At 58.2% G+C, this 12,694-nt stretch overlaps 1 protein-coding gene across 1 annotated transcript; it reads right to left on the bottom strand.

The window, feature by feature from the left end:
• Positions 1-5,613: 5,613 nt before the first annotated feature.
• AMER1 (APC membrane recruitment protein 1) lies at positions 5,614-11,943 on the bottom strand. The gene is made up of 2 exons (XM_027893829.1): positions 11,837-11,943; positions 5,614-10,105 (listed from the first exon to the last, which is right to left on the bottom strand). Exon 2 carries the CDS (start codon positions 10,019-10,021, stop codon positions 6,914-6,916), a length of 3,108 nt encoding a protein of 1,035 aa, XP_027749630.1. The 5' UTR covers positions 10,022-10,105; positions 11,837-11,943; the 3' UTR covers positions 5,614-6,913.
• Positions 11,944-12,694: the final 751 nt, after the last annotated feature.

Raw genomic sequence — 12,694 nt, 5'->3', positions numbered from 1 at the left:
GTCCCCCTTGAGCCTCCTTTTCTCCAGGCTGAGCCCCCCCAGCTCCCTCAGCCCCTCCTGCTGCTCCAGCCCCTTCCCAGCTCCGTTCCCTTCCCTGCACACGCTCCAGCCCCTCAAAGCCTGTCTTGTAGGTGACACCAGAGCCACGCTCAGCCCCTCCCAGAGCCGTTTCTCTCCAGGCTCTGGGACACAGGAGTCGTGAGGAACCTGCCAGTCACACACTCCATGTTCCTCCATGGAGTGAAGTTGTTGTGTCAGTGCTTCTCAAATTACTTTGGAGAAAAAGGAGGGGGGAAAAAAGCAACACTTCAAAGTGTGAAATACATTTCCATGCTGACAACCGACTTCCAGCGTGTTTTTTTTCAGTGGGAACTTGTTTGCAGCAAATGAGTCGATTTGTGTTTACTAAGAGGCAATTAAAGCTGAAGGTTTGAGGCATTCCCAGTGGGATGGGCCATCCCAGGCACTCAGCCCGTTGTCACCATCATCAACGCTCCCCTGCCACGGCCCAACACTTGTCCTGCCAGGGATGCAGGGAGAAGGAGAAAGCAACACAGGGACAAGGGGAAATCCATCTCCTATAGCATCTCTTGGCCAATCTCCTGCTTCCAGCATCCCCTCTGGAACGCTGTCACCTGTATCCATCAGGAGCTTCCACTTTGGGGGTGAAGCCAAGGGGAATATGCTCCAGGCACCACTGACAACGAGGCATTAAACACCCACAGTCATGAGCGTTGCAAAAATCCCCTGGATAACCCCCAGTGCCTGCCAGGGACACCCAGCTTTGCCATCGCCCCGGAGAGAAAATGCCACGGCAGCTTCACCAGATCCCAAAACTGGGACGTGGGAGGCAATCCCAGTGCTTTGGGGAATGTACTTCAATCCCAGAAGCTGCAGGCTGCAGGAAGGATGCTTGGAATAACAGCCCGAGGGGTTGGACAGGATCATCACTCCAGAGGGAGAGTTTGAAGACAATGTTGAGCTCAGGACCCAGGAACCAGCAGGCACCACCAGGCACGACCCTCCCCCTGCCCAGCCCTTCCACAGCCCTCTTTGTCCTGTCTGGCTGAGGTTCCACCCTTGGCAGTGCTGACCCGGCCCCGCAGCCCATTCTCCCCAGCTGATTGCCCTGCAGTGTTTGGAATGAAGGAAAACACCGGGAGCTCATCCATCAGTGCCTGCCCCTCCGCCCCTGCCCTGCCTGGGGGATTGTTTTCCTCCCTAAATTCAATCAGGAATGATCAGGAGCTTCTCCCCCAGAGGAGCACCGGGCTGGTGGCCGCTCCCTCGGGCTGGTCCCTTTCTGCTTGTTGCCAGAGGTGGCCTCAGCTCTGCCTTTGTCCCTTGGTGTCACCACAGCGGGGAGGTCACAGGAGTGGGTCCCATGGGATGGCTGTTGGGGACAGGGCAGGGATGGAGCTGCCCAAATCCTGCACTCCACCCCCTTCACCCTCTCCCCCCAGAGCTGTGACCAGCACCCTCCTCTGGGGTGACAGAGTCAAACCTCCTGGGGTGAAGCAGCCCCTGTTTAACCCCAGAGGGGCACCCACAGCCTCAGCCCCCCACCTCAGAGTTTCCTGTGTTGCTGGAGGCTGCATCCCAGTGGGATTTCCCTATTCCAGTGGGAATTTCCTGCTGAAATGCCCAGGAAAACAATAGAAAGAAATAACTGTTTGTGACAGTGAAACAGCAGCACGAGGAGTAGGAGAGCAACACGCACCCCTGGTTGCTCATAAGCACCGAGTCAGAGGTTTGCCCTTCCCTCCAGCATGATGGATGGCCGGGAATCTCCAGTGGATGGAGCTGGAAAGGACAAATCCTCCCCAGGGCACCCCCGGCTCACTCCGGCCTCATTAAGGGAGCGGCTCATCAGGCTCCACACATAATTACAGTGTTACAAATTCAATTGCTGCCGAGGAGGGCAGGGGGAAGCAGGACTCTCCCGGGATTTTGAAACTCTGGGAGGTACCCGAGGAACGCACGGGGCAGGATCCAAGTCCGTGCCTGGCTCACAGGAGGTGCTCGGAGTGGGAAGGTGGGAAGGATGATCCCAGTGCCTGCCTCAGCCTTACACAATACCCACCACTGCCAGGGCAGCTTTCCTCCCAAAATCCAGCCCTGGATCCCCCCGGGCTGGGTGTGGAGGAGGAGGGTGGATTTGGAGCAATGCAGGAAGAGGGATTTCCAGGGAACAGCGCCGGAGCAGAGGGAAGAGCAGATGCCTCATCCCTCCCTCCCCACGTGCTTCCCGACCCCACCACACCTGGGAACACCCCCAGGGATGCTGAGGGGCCGTTCCTTAAAGCCCCAGGGAGGGAGGAGCTGTTTGGCAGGGAAGTCACAGTTCTCAGCAGTGCCTTTGCCCCAGGGAGAGCAGGATCCAGCAGAGACAGCCTGGAGGCACTCCCAGAGCAACAGAAATTAATGCTGCTAAATAATAATGCTGATAAATTCCCTTAGAAATGGTCATTGCACAACAAAAACCCATCAAAACCAGCCCTCCAACCCCTCCTCTGCTGTACCAGGTAGGATGGAGGGGGGGTTACCTTGGAGCCAGGGAATGGGAGCCTTAAATGATGGATATTTCCCATTATTTCCATCATTTAAGGGCACAGGGTTCGAGGACTCTGTGTTACAGACTAACCATGCCCTGCTCCAAAGCATCTCTGCTGCCTTCTCCCATGGAAAAATCCACCTCACTAGCAAATAACACACAGGAGAGGAGAGGGAAAGAAAAAGATTAAATCAAGCATAAAATAAGCAGGAACAAATAAAAAGCAAACCACAAGAGAAATCCAACGTTCTCTAAAAATCTGAAGTTTATTCATTAGAATTCAGTGAAAGGAACATTCATTTGAAAACACAATCAATACATTAAAAACTCGAAAGGACTAGTAGCAATGAGACCAGAAAGAAAACAAAAACCACCCCAAAACTCAGCCAGGTTGGTGGCTTGGGAGGAGCCACCAGCCCGGCAGTGGGATGGGGCAGCCAAGGACAAGGGTTAATTCCTTTTTTTCCTTTAGAGCAGAGAGGCTTTTCTAAGATTTGAATTTTTCACTTCACCCAAGGGGAGCTTTAGTGTGACTCAATAAGGGTGAGAAGAGCAGGAGGCCCCAGCTGGAGAGGAGGGAGATCAAAATTCCAGGGCAGAGGGAATGTGGAAGGCAAGGTGGGTCTGAGCCCCGGGAATGTTTGCTGAGCAACCTCCCCATCCATCCCCGTGCTGGGAACGGGGCAAACCCAATGAACAAAAACTTGTAAAGCGCCAAATCAGCAGCAATTGCCATCTCTGCCGGGGGAAAAAAATCTGGGTTTGGCTGGGTTTTAGCTTTCCAAAAGCTCTCCTCTCTTCTGATCCCAAAAGCCAAGGCAGTATCACTGCAGGAAGGTGCTGCAGGGACACTGGCAATGCAGGTGGCACTGGGCTGGAGATCCCAGCCAGGGGAAAGGAGGAGAAGGTGGCAAGCCCTGCTAATCCAGGATTATTTAAGGACCAATCCATAGGCCTGGAGCAGGTGGATGCACGATGATGAAATTCCAGCTCCCAGCCCAGCCAGGGAGCACCAAGGGGAGAGGGAATCTGTTCAAGAGCACTGCCAAGCACCAACCAACAGCATCTCCTGCCAGGGCATTTAAGAAAAGCCCCGAATTTGGATAAAATAATGGAAGGAGACAGCAGGGAAAGCCCCAACTGACACCTGTGGGCTTCTAGTTTAGAGATGGTCAACAGCACCTGGAGGGAGAAATCACCAAAATCCACAATTTCAGGTTAAAAACAACACTTAGAAAAAATGAAACAACACTTGGACGAGTGTGACAGAGCAGGGTTAGGGACGCCTCAGTGGGGTGTGCAAAGTGTGTGTGTGCTGTGAGGGGCCGGAGTTATTCCAGCTGGGAAGAGGCCCAGCACATTCCTGGAGGAGCACAGGAAGGGTTCCTGGCATGGCATGGGCATGGCAGCAGCAGGAATTGCCTTTTCTCCACGGGAAGGGCAAACCACACCACTGGGAGCGACGACACACACGAGTAAAAGAACAGTCCGTAAAATCTTCCCCATGATTATAAAATGCAAAACTATACAAAAATAGAGAAAAATCGACCTTTTTTCTTAGGTGTATAAAAACAAACAAACCAAATAAAACCCCAAAGTCCCCAAAATGCAATACAGAATCACTTGGTAGGCTGACCCCAACGGCAGTGGTTTCATCACGAGTTCACAGCCCCAATTCATCACTTTAGGCAAGACCTTCCCTGGAAGGGACAAATTCCTCGAGTTTTTCCTTAGTATCTTGGCAAGACAATCTGCTATTCCTGACTTTTAAGACTGCTTTCTGGTTAGGAAGCCCTTTTGCATGAAAAGCCTCAATGAGCCCTCCCAAATTTGAGCTCCTCGGGTAAGGCAGTGTTGGACTGATCCAGATCCAGCCCATATTTGTTCCTATGGATCCCAGCGTGTTTTGGGAAGAGGCAGTGAAATCCAATCCCTACTGCAGTGATCATTTACAGACTGAGTTACTGCAGTGAAAATCCTTATTTCGTTGGGTTAACGAGGCAGAATCCACTGCTAATCCAGCAAATTAACGTTTAGAAAACTTATTTTAATTCAACAGATATTTTCTTCATGTAATTCCCACTGAATTAAGAGGAGAAACCTTTGGTATAAAGTCAGATTATCAAGCCCTGGCTGTATTGCTCCCCCTAAACCTCCCCAGCACGTACCTACAACCGAAAACATTATTCCAAAACATCGGCGACGGAACATTCATTGTAGCACCGAGACACTTCCACCCCCCAGCAGGACTTTGGCAAAGGCTGCACCACGGCTGAACAAAAGCTACAAGCCCCAGAACCCACGAGATGCCTTTGGTGAGACGCTAAAACAAAGGAAAACAGGAGTTGAACCCAGCAAAGGGCCGTGAGGGTGTGTGGCAACGTCCCCCGTGTCCCCGTGGTTTGTGGTCTGTGGGTGGTGAGATAGATGGGCAGGGCTGAGACCTGGCCCTGACCTGGCTCCCAGCAAGGGGGGCCTGCTCCAGTGAGGAATATTCCAATATTCCAACATTCCAATATTCATTAGCAGCTCTTCACATGCAGCACTAACAAGGGGAGACACAACCTTGGAGCGAAGGGACCTTCCATTGGCTGACCACATTCTCCTCTTCAGGAGCGGCACCAAGAGCCAGGTTTGTCCCAGGAAATCCTCTCCGGTGCCACAGAGCGATAGGAGAAAAGACCCATGGCATGGTGGGCTCCTGCAGGAGCATGGATGCACAGGCAGGGAAATAAAATCACACCGAGCCCGGCTCTGCTTTTCCCTGCTCCTTCCCAGATATTCAAGGACAAGGCAGAAGGAATCTCTTCTCAAAAAGAAATATCATTTTGCTCTGAGAGGAAAAAAAATACCAAACCCAAAGCAGCTCCTGGTGCTGGAAAACACAGCGATGCCAAAGAGCTGCTGCTGGAGCCCCCGGAGCCACATCCATGTGGAGACAAGAGCAGCAGGAGGGGGACCCAGCACAGCAGCAAAAGTGAATCAGGGCTGGGCAGAGCCATCCCTCGCTCCACAAACGGGGTAAAACTCTGGTATTTCCAGTTTGGGATTTTTTTTTTAATGCTACAAATTCTGCTAGAAAGAAAAGCAGAGAAGGGGCAACAAGGGGTGGGGGAACAAAAATCATCAGTGGAAAGAGAACTAAAATCAGAACACAGAGCTTGGGAAGGACAAGGAGGAGGCAGCTTTGTGTCATGGACAGGGAGGTCTGGATCAGAGCTAAGGCTGTTTGGGATCAAGGGAGAAGCCCCAAGGACCAATGGTCTGAAACAGATGTCACAGGAGCTCAATATGACCCCCCAGACAAAGTCTGACCCCTCAGCTCGTGTCCCTCCTCCGTGTTCCTTCAAAGAGGAGAAAATCCCAAACCTGCAGCAACCTCCAGCTTTTCTGTTCCCTCCAGCCAGGAGGAAGAGGCCACGAAGCCCAGTTTAGGCTGCGGTACATCCCGTATGCCAACGAACATGGAACTTCCCTCCTGCGAGTTCATGCAAAGAAAGCAACCCTAAAATAATAAAACCAAATTCAAAAGCCACAAAACTTCCTTTTGAGAAATTAACAGCATCTGCCACTTCACAGCTACAGGCACGATGCAAATTTAGCTTATTTCAAAGACCTCATCCGTGTGCCCACGGTCCCGGAGAGACGAGGAGCTGGGACAAAGCACGGGAAAGGTTTCCACCAGGAATTACACACTGGGAAGACAGACCACAACAAAGAAGGGACTGACACTTTGTTCTTGAAAGGGACACCACAGACAGCACATCTCTCCAGGCACACTGAAACTGGACGTGGAGAGCATTATCAGCACGCACACAAAGGCTCCTGCTTTCCTTTGGGGCAAGGATAAAAAATAATAAATAGAAATGTTGCTGCAAAGTTACCCTTCCAGCTGACTCGCCCCCTGGGAACAATCTCAGCATCCTTTCCCCCAGCTCCACAACCAAGACCAAGATGGAAGACATTCAAAGTGAGTCTGAACCAAAACATTTCACCGAGAAGGGCAAAAGAAACCCCATTTCTCTCAAAAGTGTCCCCAAGGCTTGTTCCCCCAGCTCCAATCCTAGCCAGACCCCAAACCTGCCACTCTGGCAACAGGTCCATTCCCAGCTTCTGTCCTGGCAGCAGTGCCAGGGGCTGCTGCTGCACTTGGCATCGGAGAGGGCTGGAAAACCAGGAAGGGTCTCAGTGTTGAGACAGGAACCCCGGGGGCAGCTCTGATCCCTCAGAGCAGCCGCAGGGCAAGGCCCAGCTCCCATTAGTCACCTCCACCCCGCCGCTCACGGCCTCCCCCTCCCTGCCCAGCGCCACTTCCACCCTGCCTGGAGCAGCCCCTCGGCGACGGTGACATTCCTGCAGCTACTCTGCGTCGGTGACACTGAGGGCGGTGCCGCGGCAGTGCCCGGGGGTGCCCCTGCCCTTCAGGGGCTCCGCACAGCGCTCCGGGCTCTCTGCAGGGCCGCTGCTCCCGCCGGGATGCTGCGGCACGCCCTGGGCAATGCCCACGGGCTTGCCCTTGGAGCGCTTCTCCGGGGAGCAGGCAAAGCTGAAGCTTGGGGGCAGCTCCGCATCTCCCAGGGGGACCAGGCGGGACAGCTTGGGGACCTCTCCGTGGTACCTGTAGGGCCCGGCCGCCTCCCGTGCCCGCCGCGCCTCGGGCTGCAGGGGCAGGTTGGAGGGGCGGAGTGGCTGCCGGGGCAGCTCCGGCTCTTGGGGCCGCCTGTCCGGAGCCTCCCCGGAGAGGGCCGGGAAAGAGGACACGGTGCCCAGCTCCTCGGACGGCTCCCACACGCTCTCCATGGCGCCGGCCGGAGCGAAGCCCCAGAGCTCCATCCCGCCGTCGCTGCCGCGCTGCAGGTGCTGCAGGCCCGGCCAGCTCAGCCCGCCCTCCAGGGCCGCCGGCTCGCCCTCCTCCCTGCTCCTGCTCCTTCGCGCTCCGCCCGAGTCCTTCCTGCCGCCCTCCCGCCGGGCCCAGAGCCGGCAGGGCTGGGGGCCGCTCCGGGCAGCCTGTGGCTCGGCCAGCTCAAACTCCAGGCTCTCCGTGTCCAGCGAGCGGCTCCGCCGGTCCACGGAGAGCGGCGCCGGCATGGAGGGGCTGAGCCTGTGGAGCCGCAGGTGGCGCGGCAGGCTGGCCACCCCCCAGTTGCAGCTCTGGAAGGAGCCCGGGGAGAACCCCGGGGACATTCTCTCGTCACATTCAGCCAGCGACTCCTTCTGTCCGTAGCCGTCGTCGAAGGCCTCGGCGATGTCCTCACTCAGCTCCGGGTGCTGCTCACACTCCCCTTCCCCCTCCTGCTCCACGTCCACCACGTCGAAGGTGACCATGGTGGGGAGGGCGGGGAGGTTCTGGGTGAAGGACGAGCTGGAGGCCGAGCTCCCCAGGCTTTCGGAGAGGCTGGAGAAGAGGGTCCCGCTGCTGGCAAACTCCACCAGCGCCTGGGAGAAGTTCACGGCGTGCTCGGGCTCGCTGCCCACCTGGGGCTCGCCGGGAGCGGGCTCTGCTCCATAGCCAGGGAACATCCCTGCCTTGGCCGGGATGGAGTCCCCAAACAATCCACAATCCGGGTCCGAACCGAACCCTGGGGTGTTCTTCGTGAGCTGAATAAGGCAACTTCCTGGGGCTTTTTGGCTGTTGTAACAGTTTTCTGGGCACAGAGTCCCTGGAAAATCCCTCCACTCGGGATTTTCAGCTCTAGCCACCGGAACCCCACCATTCACAGCCCGGTTCGGGGTGTGCGAGGCCACCTGCTCACCGCCAAGGCCACTCTGACTCTTGCCACTCGAGCTGGCTGCTCTAGTTTTACATTCAATGCACTGCTTTTCCCGGGGACACTTCTCCTTGCTGGAAGCATCCAGGCGTTTCAGGACCGGTTCCCTCTGCAGCTCCCAGTAAAACAGCTCCTTCTGAATGGCCGCAAGACCTTCCTCTTCTGTTTCCATCACCCCCCTTTTCTGATCCATCATCTGCTGGATCAGGCTCTTCTCTGCAGGCAGGCAGAAGTCCATGAAGTAGCTGAAGATGCCCGGGCGGGGGCCTTTGCCCTCGAACAGCGATTCCTCCCCGTGAGAGGGGCTCATCAGCGCATCAAACTCGTAAAGTGCATCGCCGCTGTAGCTGTCCCGGGGCAGACGGTCCTTCTTGAGCTCCTCTCCGGCCTCATCCTCCGGCCCTGGCGTGGTGGAGTCATAATAACCTTCGTCGCTGTTCGGGGCAGACTCCTGCTGGTCGCTCTGGGGCGTCAGGAGGTCAACGCCGTCCATGGGGTCCCCCATGTAGGGGTGGGCGTCCCCCTCGTGCGAGGCGTGTGTCTCCAGGCTGCTGCGGGACACCTGGGCCCCGTAGCTCCTGTCCCCTGGCACGCTGCCGTCCCACGCCTGGTGCAGGTACTCCTCGGCCTCCTCAGGGATAGCCATCTCCTCCCCGCCACCCTGGTAGGTGACCAGGCAGGAGCTGCGCTTGGCGGCCTCCCTGCTGCGCTCCACCGAGATGCTGCTCTCGGCGATGTCGGGCTCGGCGATGTCGTCCCCGCAGCCCGTCAGGGAGTCGAAGCTCTTCAGGGAGGTGACGTCTCCCAGGATGAGGCTCAGCAGGTCCCCGGAGTGCAGGCAGGGAGGCTCGCCGTCCACGAGGTCTGGGTGGAAGGCCAGCAGCAGACTGTCACGGTCAAACTCGGCGCAGGCGGCGGCGTCAGCCTCCGATTTCGTATCTGGAGCGTCTCCATCTCCTGGCACCGCCACCACTGCATCGCCCTCGGAGCTGCCCCCTTCGGCCACGGGGCAGGAGGGCTCAGAGGCCTCCCCACAGCTGGGCTCACCCCCCGGGCAGGCCGTGGGCACAGGGACCGGCCCTGCTCCCCTGCCTTCCGCAGCCCCCTGGCTCTCCCCTGCCACCCCTGGGGCACTGCTGGGCTCCTCGGGGTCCCCGTTCCACTCGGGGAGCTCTGCCCTCTCCCCCTCTGCAGCCTTGCTCTTCCTGTGCCGCCGGATGCTGTTAAAAAACCCCTTCAGGCCCTTTTTGGGCCTGGGAAAGGAAGACTTGTCCCCACTGGGCTTCTTGTCACAGCCCTCGATGCTCCCAGCGGGAGAGCTGTCCTGCTGGCCCAGGTCCCCCCTGGCTCCGGTGTCCCCGGGCAGCTGAGCGCTGCGGGAGCAGGGCAGGGAGCCGGGATGCACATCCAAGGGGCTGTCGGGCTGGGCCCTGTCGGACGTGGCACTGCTCAGCCCGTCGTGGGTCTTGCACTTGCTGAGCCCCTTCTTGCCCTGGCCCTTGCCCCGGCCCCCGAAGAAGCTGGGCAGGGTGCAGATGCTCCTCTTGCCCCCGAACAGCTTGAAGGCTGTTTTCCGCAGCTTCCCGGGCGGCGGCGGCTGCGGCTCCGCGGAGTTATTGGCCCCCTCGTGAGGAGCATCCCCGCCCTCCTCCCGCCGCTGGTCACCGCCGGCCCGCTCCTCCAGGCTGCCCGTCTCCATGGCAGCAGGGCTGGGATCTAGCTGGGAAGGGCGGCTTCAGGAGCACAGCCCTCCTGCAGCGGGGATGGGCTCATCACAGCTGACCTAGGACAGAGGGAAAGGTGACAGAGGTGAGGGGAAGGTGCAGAGCCAGGGGTGTCACAGGGAGAAGGACTCCATCACCAGCTGGAACTGGAGCTGCAGGTGCCTCGGAGCTCCCTCCACTCCCAAAATCCAGCCAGCAAAACGTAGCGATGCTTAAATTTAGCAGTTCACCAGAGCAGGCAAATCACACGTCTCCACCAGGCAGCGTCCCTGGGGACAGGCAAGTCTGACCCCCAAGCCAGCTCGCTCCAACCCCTTCAGCTTTGCAGATTGTTTGGGCTCCAGGGACATGAGGTTTGGCCACCAGCCGCCTCTGAGTGAGGAAACAGAGGCTGCTCCAGCAGGGAGAAAGGCTGGCACCTGCCAAACCCCACTTCCCACCCTCCCACACCCCCTGCCAAGCTCCAGGGAACATCCTGAGGGAAGCCAAACCAGGACACAGCCCTCACACTACACACGTGCCCAGGAAAAAAAAACCACTTGGGTTACTATGCTGGGTTTTTTTTAATAGAAGATTTCAGTTGTTTTTAAAATAATCTGTCCAGTGAGGGAGAATCGCATTAAAAACACCCACTGTGAACCCCCTGATCAGATTATCCTGGAAGGAGAGAGGCAGGTTGGAAATCTGACCCTGGATCGCTGTCAGGAACGGAAGAAATAAAACAATTACAATCACGTTTCTTCTGCAGAGATGATGGTGGAGAAATTAAATGCAATAAAACCCTCATGCACTGCCAAGCTGTAATGCCTGAGGCTGAGCTCTGACCAGCGTGAGGCCAGGGAAGCTCCCCGTGGTGTTGAGCCAGAGATCCCAAATTAAAAATACATCCAAAAGGCCTCTGCTCCTGCAACCCCACAGAAAACCCGCCATCTCAGGGTTGGTTTTTTCCCCTCAGGTCTGGGTTGCTTTGCCTCTACGATTTGGAATCATTGACCATGGCAGGGCTTGGAACTGGATGGGCTTTAAGGTGCCTCCCAACCCAACCCATTCCATGACTCTGGAATTCTGGGATGGGTGGTAACCCCTCACATTCACCTGTCCCTCTGGAACCAGCAGCTAGGGCGTAGCTGGGGTCGCCTTCCCACTGGCAAAATGGGCTTTTCCAGCTCTGCCAGAGCCTTCTCAGAGTCCCAGATGTCTCCAAAGCCTCTGGAGCATCGCTGGGCCTGGAAGGGACCCCCATTCCTGGTACCTGTGCAGGGCTGCTGGAAATCTGGGCGCTGGAATGACCCCACAGCTGTACCTGGACAGCGGCTCCTTGAAAAAATAGCAATGGGGGGGATAAAACAGAGCCAGGATTTCACAAATTCCATTTGGGAATCATTTCTCCCCGGCTCCACGTCAGCACAGGCTGCGGGCACCGGAGGGGAAGGGGGTGTTGGAGAAGAATAAAAAAAGGAAACAAACAAAAATGGAAATAAAGACAAACGAAATGCACCGAGGGCAAAGAGCCCCGACTAATTAGGGTTTAAAACCACCAACAAAAACCAGCACCGCAACAATGAAGCGCAGCGGCGGGGACCCCGCGGGACCCCCGGCCCGCCCAGCCCTGCGGGAAGGAGGCCCCCCCAGCCCGGCCCTCCCCGCTCCCCCCCGCTCCCAAACTTTCGGCAGGACCCCGGAGATCGCCAGGGGCGGCCGGGCCGGGCCGCGGGGGAGCGGCTCGGCGGGAGCGGGCACGGGCGGCGCCGGGCCCGCGGCAAACCCTCCCCGTGCCCCGCAGCACTTACCGGCGGGGGTGCCGGAGCCCCCCGGAGCCCCCCGGGAGCCGCTCGGGCCCCGCCGGACCCCGGCCCAGCCCTCAGGCCGCTCAGGGGCCGCGGGTCCGCCCGGCGCGGCCGGCAGGGGCGGTGCCGCGTGACGGTGGGGGCGGGGTCAGGGGCGGGGCGGGGCCCACTCACGGGGCGGGGCCTCTACCGGCGGCTCGCAGTGGTGAGGGGGCGTGGTCTGATGCAGGGGGCGTGGCCTCAACAGTGATGTCACAGTGCCAATGGGCGCGGTCTTGTACAGAGGGCGTGGCCTCAGGGATAGACTCGCAGTTTGGGGCGTGGCCTACGGGGGCGTGGCCTGCACAGTGGGATTCAATTATGGAGGGGCGTGGCCTCGGTGATGAAAGTGACGTCACTCCCGGGTGGGTCTGGGTTGTGGCGGGGGCGTGGTCTCGGTGATGTAAGGGGCGTGGTACCTATGGGCGGGGCTAGTTGACAGTGGGCGTGGTCTCTGTGCCGAGGGGCGTGGTCTCCCCGCGGGGGGTGTCCGCGGCACGGCGGGTGACAGAGGGACTGGGGGGTCCCGGACATACTGACAGGGGGGAGATGACACTGCCGGATGTGACTCTGGGCGGACGGTGGCGTGTGCGCGTGGCGCGGGGACACCGCCCTGCCTGTGCTGCTGCCACCACGTGGGTGTCACCCGCGGGCCACCGCTGCACCCCCGGCTCACACCACACACCCATCGCAGCCCGAGTCACACCCCGCCCGCACCCACCACTGCATCCCCAGCTCACACACCCCCTCACCCCCCAGCTCACACATCCCCTCACCCCCAGCTCACACACCCCATCACCCCCCAGCTCACACATCCCCTCA

The sequence above is a fragment of the Empidonax traillii genome, unplaced genomic scaffold (assembly GCF_003031625.1).
Source record: "Empidonax traillii isolate 1590-97213 ecotype Southwest subspecies unplaced genomic scaffold, ASM303162v1 scaffold407:size753175, whole genome shotgun sequence".
NCBI lineage: Eukaryota > Metazoa > Chordata > Aves > Passeriformes > Tyrannidae > Empidonax > Empidonax traillii.
This window is presented reverse-complemented; position numbering and strand designations above follow the sequence as displayed.

Bases quoted from the DNA above. Each gene is read 5' to 3' on its own strand.
- AMER1 (XM_027893829.1), bottom strand. From the start codon at position 10,021: ATGGAGACGGGCAGCCTGGAGGAGCGGGCCGGCGGTGACCAGCGGCGG.